Here is a 19,305-nt window from a genome sequence, read left to right on the forward strand (position 1 = left end):
ATTACAGTTTGAAAACTGTAAGAGCTAGTAATTCCTTCTTCTGGCAGAAGGGATTAAGGGGGACGAAGAGAGGTGAGGTTCAGGAAAAGGGGTAGAGTTCAGAAAAGTCATCCAGAACCTCGTGTCAGGGAGACTTACTGGACAGGATGACGAGCACTGCACTGGACGAGACTTGAAAACCTGAGAGCTAATAGGTAGAAGATAGGGTAATATGCAAGACAGAGATTGGTGCTGAAACATCGTACGTAAGTTAATACGAGTGAAAAGCTAAGAACATTGTATGTAATAGAGGTTGGAGGGGGACAGTGCAAAATAAACAGGTTAGAAAATAAAATATGTAGGAAACTAAAAAGCAAGTCAAGAAAGGTATAGTTACTGTGAAAAAGCAATGAGGCCAAAGAAATTAACGAAGAAATTAACGTAAATGAAGACCAGATGGATGGCAAGAACCAAGGACATCGTGTAGCACCAGTTTCCACCAGCAGAGTTCTTAGAAACTCGTGTCTAGTGGAAGAATCCAGAGGGCATGTGTGGTGAAACAGGAATCGAAATCACGACTGTTACGTTGTACAGCATGCTCTGAAACAGGATATTATGTGTTGTCAGGTAGAGGGTGTATACTGGGAACACACACTATTCTGTTGCAGATCGTGCTCCACAACATGACAGTCATGATCCCAGTGCCTGTTTCCCCACACGTGGATTCTTCCCCGAGACACCAGTTCCTCAGAATTCCGCCAGTGGGAACTGGCGCTACAACTTGTCCTTTTTTCTCTCCACCCATCTTGGTTTAATTTACATTAATTTTTTCACCTCAGCAATTCTTCACAGTAGCTATTCCTTTCTTCATTCCCTCTTTAGTTTTCTCCATTTTTTATTTTCTGAACTTTCAATTTTTGCTGTTCCCTCCCACCTCCATCACATACACTGCTCTTAGCTTTTCGTTCTTATTAACTCATGTACAATGTTTTAGGAGTAATCTCTGTCATGCATATTACCTTTAAGCTCTCAGGTTTTTAAATTTCGTCCGGTGCAGCTCCCAACTGTCTTCCCTTCTCATCCCATCCAGTAAGTCTCCTCCAACCCAGGGCTCTGGGTAACTAACTGTACCCCTTTTCCTAGAACACACCGGTCATGTTCCTTCACCCCTCTTCCTTCCTCTTCAACCCTTCTGATAAAAGGAGGCATCAGTGGCTTGCTTGCAAACTTTAATACCTTTTATATATGCGTTCTCCTGATAATGCTCGGTGAGTTTTTTTATCTGTCCAGTTACTTATATTTTCAAAAATTGATTATTTTTGTTAATGTATCATTTAAGTATGTCTACTTCTATTCTGATAAACAACTTATGAGAGAGTGCCACATGGTATTAGGTAAAACTATAATTCTGTCTTTTACGTTCCATTTTCGAACAGTGTTCAAATGTGTGTCAATTCTTAAGGGACCAAACTGCTGAGGTCTTCGGTTCCTAAGCCTATACACTACTTAACCTAACTTGCGCTAAGGACAAGACACACCCCCATGCCTGGGGGAGGACTCTAGCCTCTGACGGGGGCAGCTGCCCGGACTGTGACATGACATCTCAGATCACATGGCTTTAAACAGTGCAGAGGAAGAACAACTGTCAGTATGCCTCTATATGACCACTAATTTCTTCGTGGTCATTTCACGAGACCTTTGCGAGACAAAATAATGTGTTGCCAGTCTTCTTGTAATGTAGGCTCTTGGAATATGAACAGTAATTTTCTCTGTGATGCTCTCACGTTTATTAAATGAGCCCATGAAAAAATGTTCCATCCTGCCTTGGAACTTCCCTACCAATCCTACATGGCAAGGGTCCTTGAATGGTGAGTACTTGAGACTCAGTCGAACGAGTGTTTTCTAAGCAGCTTCTTTCATGAATAAGTTATAATCAAAATTAAGAGAAAAGTATTTTTTATAGAAAAGAAAGAAAATAAAGATTACGTAAGCTGAAGTTAAGATATGAAGACACATCACTGATGATCAAACAAGAATATTTCCAAAAAGAAAACGCCTGGAATACAATGTCTATACCAAATATTTCCTACCCACCTGTCAGTTTTGCCACTGCAGTTTATAACTGAAATTATCTATTTCCCCTTTCCTTTACTTATATTTTCCCCCATTTATTTCTAGACTATTTCGATTAGTATTATTACGAATTCTTTTGGAGTTCTCTCTGTCAGCATAGATCCTTGCTTCAATGATGGACTGCTACACCCGTCTTCCAACTAATCCCTTGGTCCCAGAACTCCACTGACAAAATTTGATTTTACCAGGAGTTTCTCTTCACTTGACTATCAGTAGAACTAGATTCAACATGTTTTACCATCAGACACTACTTCTTCCAATTGCTTTATTACATCTAGATCTCATATTTTGCTTGGTCAGACACATGAGTCTGTGTGCTTGGTGTGGGAATATTTTGAGAAGGAGAGAGACAATGTTGCAGCTCTGCTGCCTCTAGCAAAGGTAATTGAAACAACTGCAAACACCTTGAAGATTCATAAAAACACTGCTGTGAAAATTGCAAAAGCTATGGATGGCTGGTAAAAAGATGGGGGGGGGGGGGGGGGGCGGGAGGTATGAGGAAAAAACATGCAACTATGAAAAAACTGTAAGTTACTTTTTGTGAGGAAGAATTATTAAGTCTCAGTAAGATTCATTGTTAACAGTTCTCAGTGCCCATGGTTTCAAGAATAAAAAAATTAATGGATGCAAAATTATAATGGAGACAATGGATTTTGTTAAATAGCATTATTGATTTTTAAGGGACATTGTTAAGATAGCATATGACCTGCCAAGGTAGCCGAGAGCGCTAATGTGCTGCTTCCTGGACTCGGGTAGGTGCGCCAGCCCTGGATCAAATCCACCCGGCGGATTACCGACGAGGACCGCTAAGCCAGCCAGCCTAGATATGGTTTTTACGTGGTTTTCCACATCCCGCTAGGTGAATACCGGGCTGGTCCCCCACGTTCCCCCTCAGTCAAACGACTCACAGACATTTGAACAAGTTCGTACTATTTCATGGCTTATACTAGATGCAGACAGCTGGGGTACACTGCTTACTTCCCGGGGGGGTTCAGGGTGGTGGCAGGAAGGGCATCCGGCCACCCTCTGCAACTAACACTGCAAAATCAGTAATAACAAGGCCGACCCCGCGTTGGCACAGCACAAGGCCCAAGGAAAGAAAGATTGTTAAGACGACATTTGAAGACATAGTGTGGCTCAACAAAATACAAATAAATGCTGGTCATTTCATCAGAAAAGACTGAACAGATGACAATATATGTGGAAGTACTGCACTTCCCATAGTATAAGGTGCAAGAATTATTGTTTTGCAAGCTGAAACTACTTCTGGTTCTGCAACAAACTGTCTCCTTGTTTACCAAACAAAGAAGACAAGCAACTAACATGAGATGAATCACGAAAATTATCTAAAGCGATTCAAGAGCCAACTATTGTAACACTTAAATCATTCGCCTGTCATCGTTATGGATAATTCCCCATACCATCCAACCACTAAAGATAAAGCTCTAACAATGGCAACAAAAAAGCTGACATCTTTGAATGATTAAAATATCCCAACATACAAGTTTGGGATGAGCAATCTAAGGAGGAACTCTTGGAATTGTGAAACAAAATAAGCCACAGTTTCAACAGTATGTAATTGACAAGGTGGCTAAAGAACACAGTCATATGGTTCTTAGGACTCTACCATATCACTGCCACTTTAACAACATTGAAATGATTTGCGAGCAGATCAAACATTATGTGGCAATCAATAATAAAAGCTTCACTGTGGCAGGAACTCAAAAATTGTTAGAGGGAGCAGTGACACAAATAACGCTGGAGAAACGGAGTAATGTTGTAAGCCTCACAAAAACAGATGCAGTGGCGTGAAGGAGGTGACTTTGAACTAAGTGGCATTTACCCTGTGCCGTAATTTGTCTTTTATCAGTTTTTGTAGACAAGGTCTGTGTTTCATATTTTGAATGAGTTGCATCTACAGCACCTCGAAAATAAATCTCATCTTGTTATTAAGGAAACCCCATCTGCACAAGTATGATGTAATGCGTAAGTCCTTTAGCAGTGTCTATTATTTAACCTATTTGAGCATCCCTTTCATACAGAGTATATCACCTACAATGAATCATCCTTATAACTGTAAAAGGCAGTACGTGACCTGTGGTTTTCATTGAGCTATACAAATATCAGGAAAATGATATCTTACACACAGGACTGCATTCACTAAGCAACACGGATACTACATGCTGCAAAGTGAACTCAATACTGCACGTTAACAGAGTATGACAAGTTAGTCCATACAGAACCACATAGCTGTTGACGCTACAACCATACATCACACACAAGCACTGATGAACTGACATCACCAATCTCTTTCACACTTTACACCCAACGTGCTTCAATGTCAATCACTTGTTTCCTGATCAAGGTATACAGCAATAAAACTATGGAAGGATAAGAAAATTTCTTTATGCCTGCAAGTCATTTTTGACCAATCTCAGAATTTTCAATGAATACAGTCACTGCACATTTTAATTTACAGTTCAGAAACTTTCATCGTAGGCCTGATAATTCAGTGTCATTTTCTACAAGAAGTAGTTGACATTTTTCAACGCCCAAAAAAGGCTTTTGGAATATTAATTTCATGCAGACGACTTAATTTATGCGCAGGAAGATCCATGCGAAATAATTTTTATGTTATCCAATACTTACAATTTACACATGCCAGTCTATATCAAATATGGACATTCACATAAAAAACATATTTTCTCAGTAAGAATCACAAAAACAAACAATTGTATAGACATAAACATGTAACAGAGAGATATGAACTTGCGACAACTCAACTGATTATTATTTGTGACACAATACACCACATGAAACACATTTTGAGTGTGAGTCTTTTTAAGAACTATCAGCTTTTAAAACATGGCATTTTCTACACAGGTGTAGCATGAAGAATTTTCACATCCTAGAGGGGATAAGAGCAACACGGAGAACTGCATAAAAAACTTTTCTCCATAATAGGATTTTTTAAGACAATCTTGCTCAAAAGCATTCATTATTAATGAGTCATGATCACTTATATCACTATTGAAGAACAGATGACCACATCAGATAGAAAGAGGTCCCTTTTGAGTAACATTATCTTCAAAAGTGATACGATAAATTTACACCATTTTTTGAGCTCATTTCCAGTTTTCAAACTTGTGAACTATTTCTGCCACATCTTGAACAGTGGCAACACGGTGAAAATAATGGAGTATGTATGTAGCTCTGGGGTAATGTTTCAACTGTCACTTTACAGGTTTGCATTCTGTTTTCAGATACAAAATGTATTTCAGCAAGATCCAGAATGTCCAATATGGCTCAAATGGCTCTGAGCACTATGCGACTTAATTTCTGAGGTCATCAGTCGCCTATACCTTAGAACTAATTAAACCTAACAAACCTAAGGACATCACACACATCCATACCCGAGGCAGGATTCGAACCTGCGACCGTAGCGGTCGCTCGGTTCCAGACTGTAGTGCCTAGAACCGCACGGCCACTTCGGGCGGGTGTCCAATCTGTTTCGAATAATTTTTTCCATCTTATCTTTTAAGCAGCAAATGGTAATGACTCCTTCATTTCCATAATTAGTGACAGCACCTTTCCATGACTGACACACTGCACTGCTAGAAACACTCTATTGTGAACTACTTGTTTAGCACTGCCACACCTTAATACAGTATTCTGCAAAAGTATTCAAAAATGGGTTTTATTTTTATTTACTTAATTTACAAAACTATATATGAAAAGGAAATATCAATTGCATCTGCTATACGTACATACTGCGTAAAGAGTTTGACAGAGCACTAAAAGACCTGAGTCGAAACAAGGCCCCAGGAGTAGACAACATTCCATTAGAACTACTGACAGTCTTGGGAGAGCCAGTCCTGACAAAACTCTACCATCTGGTGAGCAAGATGTATGAGACAGGCGAAATACCCTCAGACTTCAAGAAGAATATAATAATTCCAATCCCAAAGAAAGCAGGTGTTGACTGATGTGAAAATTACCGAGCTATCAGTTTAATAAGTCACGGCTGCAAAATACTAACGCGAATTCTTTACAGACGAATGGAAAAACTGATAGAAGCCGACCTCGGGGACGATCAGTTTGGATTCCGTAGAAGTGTTGGAACACGTGAGGCAATACTGACACTATGACTTATCTTAGAAGAAAGATTAAGGACAGGCAAACCCACGTTTCTAGCATTTGTAGACTTAAAGAAAGCTTTTGACAATGTTGATTTGAATACTCTCTTTCAAATTCTGAAGGTGGCAGGGGTAAAATACAGGGAGCGAAAGGCTATTTACAATTTGTACAGAAAGCAGATAGCAGTTATAAGAGTCGAGGGGTATGGGAAGGGTGTGAAGTGGTTGGGAAGGGAGTGAGACAGGGTTGTAGCCTACCCCCGATGTTATTCAATCTGTATATTGAGCAAGCAATAAAGGAAACAAAAGAAAAGTTTGGAGTAGGAATTAAAATCCATGGAGAAGAAATAAAAACTTTGAGGTTCGCCGATGACATTGCAATTCTGTCAGAGACAGCAAAGGACTTGGAAGAGCAGTTGAACGGAATGGACAGTGTCATGAAAGGAGGGTGTAAGATGAACATCAACAAAAGCAAAACTAGGATAATGGAATGTAGTCTAATTAAGTCGGGTGATGCTGAGGGAATTAGATTAGGAAATGAGACACTTAAAGTAGTAAAGGAGTTTTGCTATTTGGGGAGCAAAATAACTGATGATGGTCGAAGTAGAGAGGATATAAAATGTAGATGCAATGGCAAGGAAAGCGTTTCTGAAGAAGAAAAATTTGTTAACATCGAGTGCAGATTTAAGTGTCAGTAAGTCATTTCTGAAAGTATTTGTATGAAGTGTAGCCATGTATGGAAGTGAAACGTGGACGATAAATAGTTTAGACAAGAAGAGAATAGAAGCTTTCGAAATGTGGTGCTACAGAAGAATGCTGAAGATTAGATGGGTAGATCACATAACTAATGAGGAGGTACTGAATAGAATTGTGGAGAAGAGGAGTTTGTGGCACACCTTGACAAGAAGAAAGGACCGATTGGTTGGATATGTTCTGAGGCGTGAAGGGATCACCAATTTAGTATTGGAGGGCAGCGTGGAGGGTAAAAATCATAGAGGGAGACCAAGAGATGAATACACTAAGCAGATTCAGAAGGATGTAGGCTGCAGTAGGTACTGGGAGATGAAGAAGCTTGCACAGGTTAGAGTAGCATGGAGAGCTACTTCAAACCAGTCTCAGGACTGGAGACCACAACAACAACAACAACAACAACAACAACAAAAACATACATACAGAACCAAATAAACTTTAGGAGGATAAATTACAGTCACAGACTTCAACATCGAAAATGTCTTTATAACAATTTCTTAATTATTCGTAATTTGCACCTGAGTTAGCCAGTAAGTTCAAAGTAAGACCAATGGAAGGAAGATGGCCGGTTGTACACAAAATGGACTGAAAAGCGAAAATATGCTTAAAAGCATATTTTTGTACTAAACACTGAAACTTAACATACCTAAAATATGGGAAACCAACCTCTGACCTGCATAATATTGATGTGTGGCACACAGAAACATGTAATATGAAACAGTTAACACTAGCTTTCAAGATCTCATTCCTTTTCACACATACAACCTCACAGACACCCAAAAGTACGCGCTCTTGGTAGCAACGAGACTTGCTGCTACTGCAAGTGTGACTTTTGGGTAGCTGTATGTACTCTTACTAGAAAAAGAGCAAAATAATGAAAGCAAGTGTTAAATGTCTTCTATTATATGCTTCTGTGTGTCATACACCTATCACACATAGGTATGTGATTTTACACATTTTTCCACCCAGGAATTTCCATTATTGAAATTTAACATATATTAATATGGACAAAAAATAATAGAGAGCAACAGCACTTATGATGCCACATAACCACTATACATGGAATACCATATACTGAAGACTGATTTTTCTTAAAAATTGGTGAGCATTGTGTTCTTTCATTATATGTTCACTTTACTTAGAAAAGCACAATCTTATACAAAGTAATTCTTCAGTTAAGAGATCCCAAGTTCACATTACAATGGAGATTGGAAGTAAAGTTTCTGAAGGTAATGCATGACAGTGACCAGAAAGCACACACAGCTAGTTTAGACAATGCCTGTACAGTAGGTGCCAAGAATAGGAAATGAACAACATTCTGGAATTCCACAACTAAAAATTTCTCTACAAGGATGAACAAGCTCTTGTTGCTTTCAAAACTGCTACAACTGACTATACTGTCCCAGATACAGTATGTGCTCCATCGCCAATATAAACCCACAGTTAATAAACAAGTAACAGAAGACAATGACAGCTCAAGGTACAAGATCACAAAATTGAAAAACTTACCAAGAAATATCCTTTCATCAAAATCACCAACATTCAACACATATTCTTCATAAGCCTTATTTACAGCCTTTGAGTTCAGCTCAAAGATACCTGGATCTAAAATCCCACTAAATTTTGATGCATCGCCTCTCAAGATCTGTAATAATAATTTCTGATTATTAACAACATGAACTCATGTGTAAAATGCATGAAATGTAACCTAAAATTGGTCATACTAAAAGGAAGAGAAGGATCTGCTTACAAATGTAATATGCAATAACAAACAAGGAATTAGTATGAAATGTGTTTCGCTTTCTAGATTTAGAGAGGAAAGATGAGAATTAAGTGAAGAGACGAGCTGGATTAAAACACGTTGACAGACATCCCATGAGTGAAATTTAAAAATCTGAAAGCCATCACTGTGAGTAGCTCCAATGAAATCCTAATGCACTGGAATTATATGCAGAGTATAGAAACATACTTCAATTTCATCTTTTCTTTCATTTAACACCATCAACCAAGAGAGAAGTTACTCTCATGGGTCATACAGGTAGAAAGTTGGTTGTAAAGTTGGCAATGATTTCCCACCATTATTGAGCAAACAGTTCATTGTTAGGCTTGTTTCCAGTAGAGCAGTCTTTCCACTCAAACTGTCCATGATCTAAACTCTGCGCATCATAAGAATGAACCTGATGTAAACAAACGCGAACACAATGATTGGTCAGAAGCCATAGCATGCATACACTCACCGGTGGTGTTATGCTCTTGGAAGTAGGTCCTAATTACGTATTAGATATCTTAATACTAAGTTACATTAAATGGAACTTTTAATATATTTTAATGCATTAATAGTCATTACCATTTTTCTTTATCATGATTTAGCTATGCAGTTTTTATTTGAAAAAAATTGTAGTCACAGTCTCTGTACTGATGTGCTCTGATTGTCACAGTGTTAACAAGCAGTATGAAAATGGCTAGGCTGCTCCCTGCTCCGCAGTGAAACATGCATGCAGAACACTGTTAAAAAGTGCCAGTTGGCTGAGAACTACTTAATGATTTTCTGAAAAACATCCTTTACAATTTCACCATTTAATTCTTGTCTGTCGGGTGTGATAACTATACTCGTATCATCGGCAAAAAGTACCTGCTTTGCATCTTCGTGAATATAGAATGGCAAGTCATTAACATATATTAAGAACAGCAGAGGACCCAAGACCGAACCTTGTGGCAGCCCATTCCTGATTGTTCCCCAGTTTGAAAAATCACCAGTTTTTTGCATATTATGTGAATTGTTTATTTCAACTTTCTGCACTCCTCCAGTTAGGTATGATTTAAACCATTTGAGCACTGTTCCATTCATACCACAGTACTTGAGCTTATCTAGAAGTATTCCATCATTTACACAATCAATAGCCTTTGATAGATCACAAAAAATCCCAACAGGTGACTTCCGGTTACTCAGAGCATTTATATTTCATTAGCGAAAGTATATACAGCATTTTCCGTTGAAAAACCTTTGTGGAAACCAAACTGACATTTTGTTAAACCTTTATTTTTACAGAGTTGTGAAGCTATTCTACAATACATTACTTTTTCAAGAATTTTGGACAAGGCAGTCAAAAGAGAGATTGGACGGTAGTTGTTGACATCAGACATACCCCTTTTTATGCAGTTGTTTAACAATGGCATACTTCAGTCTATCTGGGAAAATACCCTGCTTCAGACAGCTATTACATATGTGGCTAAGAATCCCACTTATCTCTTGGGAACAAGCTTTTATTATCCTGCTGGAAATGCCATCAATTCCATGTGAGCTTTTATTCTTGAGAGAGTTTATTATCTTCCTAATTTCAGAAGGAGAGGTGGGTGGAATTTCAATTGTGTCAGATTGTGTGGGTAAGGCCTCTTCCATTAACTGCCTTGCTTCTTCTAATAAACATTTGGATCCTATTTTCTCTACAACATTTAAAAAATGATTACTCAAAATGTTTTCGACTTCCGGCTTGTTGTTTGTCAAGTTTCCATTCGCTTTAATGGTAATGTCGTCATCCTGTACCCTTGGTGGCCCTGTCTCCCTTGTAACAATATTCCAAATTGTTTTGATTGTGTTATCAGAGGTATTAATCTCAGACATGATGCACATGCTTCTGGACTTTTTAATAACCTTTCTTAACGTAGCACAGTAGTTTTTATAATATTTGGCTGTTTCTGGGTCATTACTCTTTCTTGTTGTTAGATACAGTTCCCTTTTGTGGTTACAAGACATTTTTATTCCTTTAGTAAGCCAAGGTTTTTTTGCATGGTTTCTTATAATTAAATTTGACTACTTTCTTGGGGAAACAGTTTTCAATTTCTCTTACAAGTGTATCATGGAATAAGTTATATTTTAAATTAGCATCGGGTTCCTTGTACACCTCATCCCAGTCTAACTGCCGAAGATTTTCCCTGAAATTTCTAATTGTTGAGTCATTAATTGAAAGCACAACATAGTTTTGAATTACTGAATGGAGCTATGTCCTACACTGTAACTAGCTGAGCACCATGATCAGTAAGGCCATTCTCAACAGGACAAGAATTTATGTTTTTGAACTTATCTTGGTCTATAAAAGTGTTATCTATCAATGTGCTGCTGTCCTTTACTACCCGAGTAGGAAAATTAATGACAGATGTCAAACTGAAAGAACCAAGCAAGACTTCCAGGTCATTCTTCCTATTACACTCTTTCAGTGAATCAACATTGAAGTCCCCACAAATAATAATTTGCTTTCCCATATTGTTGATTTTCCAAGATGACATAAATACAATCAGTACATTAATGTTATGAACAAGTGTCTACCTCCACTGCATGTGTTTGTACTGACATAGGAGTGCAATATTTTGCAATAATTATTGACCACTTTATGTATGACAAATACGCAGTCTGGAACTTCTTGCACAATGTAACATACGAGCTGAAAGAGAAACTACCTGAACTATAAACAATTTTTGTCTTCTATGACAGGGCAGCATCCCAATTTAAAAATACATTTATCACAAGCTCGTTACATTACTTGGAAGATGAGCAGTGTAGAGCTTCACTGGTCTTGTTCTGCAACATTTCACAGAACGGAGCAACTAATAGAGTTGGTAAGAATGTTACAAGAAAAGTTTGGACACATGTGGCATACAGAAAGAGATGAAATCGTAAAAAAGAAAAGAATGCATTAAGTTTACTCTTTGGATGAGTCAGATGATTTAGGCTATGATATTCCTGAGATTCAAAACAGCAGTGACATTACTGATTCTATGCAAGTTGTTTCACATACTGCACTGGGGAAATGCGTTGCTGTGACATATGAAGGATAACATTATCATGGTGATGTGATTTGAGTGATTTTCCCAAAAAAATTTGACTTATCAGTGATGGTAGAGACATGTTTACCATTCCTGTATGAATGGGCTTGGTCCATATATTGTATATGCTATAACAAAGATGGAACATTGAATTTTTTTCCTGCTATTGTGGTAAATAGTAGGGGGGTTTCAAGTTAGATGACTTTTAAAGCAAATTTTGTGTTTTCATTTTTTAATCTGGCCTGTGGACTGTTTTCAAGACACTATTCTTTTAGTGAGGTTTTAGCTACGTTATTACTACCATTTTGTTTAGTTTTATCTATCTCAAAGGTGCTTAATATTATTTTAGAGGACCAGTCATTGGATATGTCCTATTCATCAAATCACTTGTCCTGTCAATCACATAACAACATAAAAACTTAAATTTATTAATGGTCTTACATTAACATATGCTATGTATAATTCTTGAAGCTTCAAGTTCACGTAAATGTTACATTTAGTTTTATATGCATACATAAATCAAAGAAATGATGCAATATACTGCAGCTTGCTACACCTGAGGCTCAATTTTTTGTCCCTTCCGCCACAGAAAACTAAAGGGGGTGAAGACCTTACCAATGAACTGTAAATGTCTGTGCCTTCTTTTTCTCCCCCTATTCCCCCTCATCACCTGTTTCAAATCTTCCTGAATTACTGAAATTGCCCACTAATCTTGTTTACCAAATAATAAAAGTTCAGATTTCAGAAAGAAACCAAGAATTTACATACAAATAAACATTTTATCTTTATTTCTAAAACTTTAAATGTCCCATCTGTCACTCATGGAAAGACTGTCGAGCAGAAACTATGAATAACTTCAACCATCTCACAAACTTTTCTTCATTATCTTTCTCCTCTAAATTTGATAAAATGAATGATAATGATCAGTCTGCAATTTTTCTACTGTCACTTAGATACTTCTATTAAACTACTGTGAACAACTATTTTTTGGCCAATAGACCTTTCTCCAACTCCAGTTAGTTTAAGACTACTTGAGAACAAATGTTCTAAATACCTTTCTTTCAAAGAGTTTTTTTATGTGGTTTTTCCAGTAGTACTCTTTGATAGCTTTTGCTTCTATTGGTATTCCATCATGATTTGTGCACAAATGATCAATAATACATGGAGCCACCTCAGGTGGCTTATAGTTTTCATCCCAAAAATCATTTGGAATACCTGTATGTACACACAAAAATTCCAATACAGTACATTTATATCTTTATTAAAGAACAATATGAAAACTAATGCAAATGACATAAGAACAAAGTAAATCTGCAATGAACAGAATTTTCACAATTCTGTATTTCTGTCAAATCAGGATTCTAGTTTCTATTGTAAAACATGAATAAATCAGTAACTGCTATTACACCAGCATTTACTAAATACAGGCCACACTGGTCACGGTAACAAAGTCTCACACATGCAGATATATATTACGTATTATGAGCAATAAACTTTGAAGAGAAAACATTCCATCTTCACTATCAACACAACAGCTAAAGAAGAAACTCTGTAGTGTCATTTTCACACACTCAGCACTCACAACACATTCCAAAATGTAAAGACAAGGCACATTTAAAAGCAGACACTCTGGCCACCGCAGAAAACTAAAAGGGATGAAGAACTTATGAATGAACTGTAAATGTCTGTCTCTTCTTTTTCTCCCCCTGTTCCCCCTCATCACCTGTTTCAGATCTTCCTGCAGTCTACTTAGGACCAATCTTTTTTCAGCATTCTTTAACAGTCTTTCATCTTAATATTATTGGTGAAATCTCGTTCCTTGAACATGGTGTGTGCAATAACACCTATATATAATCAAACCTTATCTACATGTAACAACTAGGGAAAAGACAATTTGGATCAACATGCCACTGATGTGAATGCTTCACCCACCTGTTACTATCAGGCTTCTTTGTGTGGAATGGGTAACAGCTGTCGAAGTGGAAGTATTGTTGGCGGTTGCTAGGTTTGATAGGGATGGAGGTACCTATGTAGCCATCATTGAGGTGGAGGTCAACCTCAAGGAAGGTGGTTGTTGGGTTGAGGAGGAGCTGGTGAAGTGAATGGAGGAGAAGGTGTTGAGATTCTGGAGATTGGTGGGGGGTATAAAGGGACCAAACTACAGGGTCATCAGTCCCTTTTTCCCAACGCAAGAAAGGTTCAAGGCACAAAAACACCCAACACCACACCTAAAAAGAAAACAAATGGAATGAACAAAAAATGGGGAAAACATAAACCACAAGGAAAAGTAGGAGGAGGTATTAAAACCATAGAGCAGATTGTCTGGGTTAGCTGATCACAATAATAAAAGAGGACGAGCCAGCCACTCTGCAACACATTAAAATGTCCATCCCAAAAAGACAAGGCGAGGTGAACACATGTAGGTAAAAGACTACCACCAAGACAAACAAATGCAAAGAATATGCAGCCAAGTTAAAATAGAGGGAGGGTGGCGACCTCAGAGAGAAGGCTAAATGCCCCTCCTCAGATCGTATGATAAAAACCTCCCTCATGAATAAAACGTAAAACTAAATCTGCTGTTGAGGCATTATCGCCCAACACTGACGGTAGGGTGCTTGGAAGGTTAAAAGCCTGCTGCAGAACGGCTTATTTATTTATTTCGAGTCAAAAACATTACAACAATATTTACAATATATACAATATAACAAATCAGGTCAAATCATAAAAGAACAAACTAAACGGTATTAGCCCAAAATTGTGCAACGGCAGCAGCATTGTCTGAAACATCAACAAGCTCTTGTGTGGAACATGATACAGGACATCTAGGACAGTTAATTAAATGTTTGGTTGTCTGTTCTTCTCCGCAGTCACACAAGGTGGAAGATTCCTTCATGAAGCCCCATTTAAACAGATTGTCCTTACTTCGTCCGACGCCACTCCTGAGCCGATTTAGAGACTTCCACACTGTCCAGACTTGATTTCCACCAGGAGGAAGGGTCTCAGAAGGAGTCATCCAATCATTACTGTCAGATTTTGCTGTCCACTGAGATAGTCTGGCTGCTCCAGTCCGACCGGTGAGGGGTGTAGTAGTTCTCATGAAGCTCCTCCTAGATTTGAGTCTACTAATTGGTGGCTGGTATCCATGTAGCAGGTGATCGGTGTTATGATCTGCTTTATGTCTCTCAAGTTTGGCTGCGACTTCACGCCTTATGTCTGGAGGAGCAATACCTGCTAGTTTATGGAGTTTATCAATAGGTGTAGCTTTGAGGCATCCCGTTACTGTCCTGCAGGTTTCGTTCAGGGCCACATCAACCTGCTTTGCATGAGATGACTTGTACCATACAGGACATGCGTATTCAGCTGCGGAATAGCACAAGGCCAAGGCTGATGTTCTTAGTAGTTTGGGATCTGCACCCCAAACGCTGCCAGTGAGCTTCCGCAGGATGTTGTTACGAGCAGCAACTTTCTGCTTAGTGTTAGTGCAGTGTTTTCTGTAGGTCAACGTTCGATCTAAGGTGACACCCAGATATTTGGGGTAGAAACAATGTTCAAGCTCTTGATCTTCCCAAACCACTGTAAGTTTTCTATAGGCCTCTCGATTGCGTAGGTGGAAAGCACAAACTTGAGTTTTAGCAGGGTTCGGTCTTAAGTTATTGACTCTGTAGTACTCAGATAGGTCCTTGAGAGCAACAGTAAGCTGGTTTTCTACTGTGTCAAAATCTCTGGCTTGTGTGACTAAGGCAAGATCATCTGCATAGATGAAACTCTTTGTAAGAGAAGGTTGAGGCTGGTCATTTGTAAATATGTTGAACAATATGGGGGAAAGGACACTACCCTGAGGCAAGCCATTCCTTTGACTTCTCCATCTACTCTTTCTTCCTTGGAACTCCACATAGAATCGCCGGTTTTCCAAAAGTGTCTGCACAGTTCTGGTGAAATTAATGTCTCTAGTGATGTAGTAGACTTTGTGCAATAATTGTCGATGTTGAATGGTGTCATATGCTGCTGTGAGATCCACGAAGACAGCCCCGGAAATGTATCCTTTTTCATATCCCTCTTCAATATGTTCAGTCAGATTAAGGACTTGTGCTGTACAATTCTTTCCAGAACGGCTAAAAGTGGGCAATCCAGCAAGATGTGGATGACAGTCATATGTGAGCCACAGTGACATCGAGGTGGGTCCTCGCAATGGAGGAGGTAGCCACATGTTAGCCACGTACGGCCAATGCGGAGCCGGCAGAGAACCACAGAGTTCCTGCAAGATGTCTGCATGGAGGTCTCCCACACATTCGTAGTCTCCTTAAGGTCATGCAGTTTATTGTGTGTACTGAGATTATGTCGTTCTATCTCCCAAAGCTGAAAAACCTTGTGGCATAATAATGATCGCAGGTCAGTTATAGGGGTGCCGATCTCCAGATGAGGTTTCCGTGTAGCCTGTTAGGATAGCCTGTCAGCAAGTTCATTTCCTGGGATTCCGGCATGACCTGGGGTCCACATAAACACCACGGAACGAATGGACCGTTCCAGGGCATAGATGGACTCCTGGCTGGTCGCTACCAAAGGATGGCGGGGGTAGCACTGGTCAATACCTTGTAGGCTGCCCAAGGAGTCAATACAGAGGAGAAATGAAGGAGAAACAACTCGCCAGGGCAGGAGTGGATGCACTCAAGAGCACGAGAAATGGCCGGGAGCTCTGCAGTGAAAACGCTGCAGCCATCTGGCAAGGAGTGCTGTTCAATATGTCCTCCATGAACATACGCAAAGCCAACATGAACATCAGCTATCGAGCTGTCAGTGTAAACCACTTCATGGACCTGGTTTGTTGTTGTTGTGGTCTTCAGTCCTGAGACTGGTTTGATGCAGCTCTCCACGCTACCCTATCCTGTGCAACCTTCTTCATCTCCCAGTACTTACTGCAACCTACATCCTTCTGAATCTGCTTAGTGTATTCATCTCATGGTCTCCCTCTATGATTTTTACCCTCCACGCTGCGATTCCTTGATGCCTCAGATCATGTCCTACCAACCGGTCCCTTCTTCTTGTCAAGTTGTGCCAAAAACTCCTCTTCTCCCCAATTCTATTCAATACCTCCTCATTAGTTATGTGATCTACCCATCTAATCTTCAGCATTCTTCTGTAGCACCACATTTCGAAAGCTTCTATTCTCTTCTTGTCCAAACTATTTATCGTCCATGTTTCACTTCCATACATTTCAAGAATCGAGGGGAAGTGACAGTGGAGAGCTGCGGGGTTAAACGAGTCCTCACAACGATGTAAATGGTCCAGGCAAAGCTTCAGCCTAGGTGTACACCATGGAGGCGTACATGAATGGACCTCGAGTATAGGAGGTAAAGGCAAGGACTACACTTCAGACCGAAGAGATTGGACGCGAACTGCAATTGTAAGCCCTGACCTGGGCGTCCAATGCCAGAGGTGAAGAAGATAGTAATTTGGATGCTCAGGAGAACTATGAATATGTGCAATGTAACTGGCAAGTAGTTGTGCACGCCCAACCTTCAACGGAGGGTCTCCAGACTCCACCAGGACACTGGTCACCGGACTCGTCCCAAAAGCTCCTGTTGCCAGTTTAACGCTACAGTGGTGCACTGGGTCGAGTCAACGTAATGCTGAGAGAGCCACCGAACCATAAACCAGACTCCCATAGTCAAGGCGGGATTGAACAAGGGCTCTGTAGAGCTGCAGCAGTGTAGAGCGATCTGCACCTCAGTTGGTGTTACTCAGGCAGCACTTCTGCTTAAGCTGAAGATGAGGGAACCACGTTAATCGGGCATCGAAAAACAGTCCTAAGAATCGATATGTCTCCACTACCATGAGTGGATCGTCATTAAGGTAAAGTTATGGCTATGGATGAACGATACGACGCCAACAGAATGCATGACACACAACTTTGCAGCTAAAAACGGGAAGCTGTGGGCTAGAGCCCACGACTGCGCCTTGTGGATAGCTCCCTGTAGGTGCCACTCAGCAATACCAATAATGGAGGAGCAGTACGAAATGCAGAAGTCATCTGCATACAGAGAAGGTGAGACCGACGGCCAGACAGCTGCTGCTAGACTTTTAATGGCCACTAAAAATAGAGATACACTCAATACAGAGCCCTGCGGGACCTCATTCTCCTGGATATGGGGGAAACTATGGGAGGTACCAACTTGGACACGGAAAGTATGGAGCGATAGGAAATTTTTGAAAAAAAAATCAGGAGCGGACCGCGGAGACTCCACTCATATAATGTGGCAAGGGTATGATGTCGCTTTTTACATCATCATGACAAACCTGAATTTCTTAGACACTTGCCATCTCGACATGCCAATAATGCTCAAATATGGAGAACTTGGTAGAAAAATCCAAATCATTAGAACATTGATTTACAGTGAAGGAAGAAAGGAGAATTGGGGCTTTGTGTGTAGTCAAAAGTGGTCATTAGATGCAGAATGCAAAATTAGATTGGAGATGTACATCAGCCACACCCTTTCAAAGGAACCATTTAACTTCAGTGATTTATGGATATCACAAAAACCTAAATCCTGATGGTCAGATGGGGATTTGGATGGTTGTCATTCTGAATATGGGTCCGGAATCTTAACCAGTGTGCCATGTCGCTTGGTATTTGTGGTGAAAAAGAGCTTGGTATTTGTGGTGAAAAAGACTATATTTCAGATATTTAATCTAGAAGTCTTACCTGGAAAATTATGATTAAAAATATCTCTTCTGTCTGCAAGAAGAGCATTTCCAAAAATCAGATCACAGCATGCAAGCAGCAGGTGATATGAGTTGACTAAATCATCACTTATATCTCTAAATTCACTCTTCACGCAAACAAATAATGTCCAGCTGAAGTCAAATAATTTAGAAGGTGTGCAAGGCAAACTCCTGGAAAAAGAAACTGATGTATGATTATGAAAAAAATCTCTTTATTATGTAAGCTGAACAGAATACTTAAGACTAGAGTACAGGAATTTCTTTTTAATAAAAGCATTACATATTATGCAAGTTCACAGATGCTGACAAATACAAACTTGATAGGTAGGCCACAATCATCGACCTTGTTTGTGTCCATACTCGATACTAATTTACTTTACACTGTAATAAAGCAGTTGGTCCGGTATCCTACCTTTGCTTTCTCGACCTCTGCTGTCTTGGCTGTTCATCTGCGGGCTTTTGGAACATATCTACAAAAATTGGTTGAAACTTCTTGAAGATTACCATTGACACAGCAAAGTTTCTTTCCAAACGTTCGATCTTGCTGCGAAATTCTGGTGGCATGCTTGCCATGTCAGCCCATTTTTTGCTTTTATTGAAAAACTGAATCAAACTGGAACAAGAAAGGATTGTTTTTGATTATTCTCTCTATGGATAGTTGAAACAGAATGTACAAAGAACTTTCCACAGGTACAGCATCTTTTATTGTGAAGTCTCTGTTGAGAAACTTTTATTATTGTTATGATACATTCATCACATCAACAGC

At 39.4% G+C, this 19,305-nt stretch overlaps 1 protein-coding gene across 4 annotated transcripts in view; it reads right to left on the minus strand.

Moving 5' to 3' along the window:
* LOC126191008 (retinoblastoma-like protein 1) overlaps positions 1 to 19,305 on the minus strand; it is a 146,774-nt gene that overhangs the window by 108,479 nt on the left and 18,990 nt on the right. For all 4 annotated transcript variants that reach the window (XM_049931691.1, XM_049931689.1, XM_049931693.1 and 1 more), the window contains exons 3-6: positions 18,952 to 19,152; positions 18,520 to 18,710; positions 12,874 to 13,034; positions 8,508 to 8,643 (exon numbers count right to left, since the gene is read on the minus strand). In XM_049931691.1, coding sequence (XP_049787648.1) covers positions 8,508 to 8,643; positions 12,874 to 13,034; positions 18,520 to 18,710; positions 18,952 to 19,152 — 689 coding nt within the window. The remainder of the gene's footprint in view (positions 1 to 8,507; positions 8,644 to 12,873; positions 13,035 to 18,519; positions 18,711 to 18,951; positions 19,153 to 19,305) is intronic.

The sequence above is a fragment of the Schistocerca cancellata genome, chromosome 6 (assembly GCF_023864275.1).
Source record: "Schistocerca cancellata isolate TAMUIC-IGC-003103 chromosome 6, iqSchCanc2.1, whole genome shotgun sequence".
Classification (NCBI taxonomy): domain Eukaryota; kingdom Metazoa; phylum Arthropoda; class Insecta; order Orthoptera; family Acrididae; genus Schistocerca; species Schistocerca cancellata.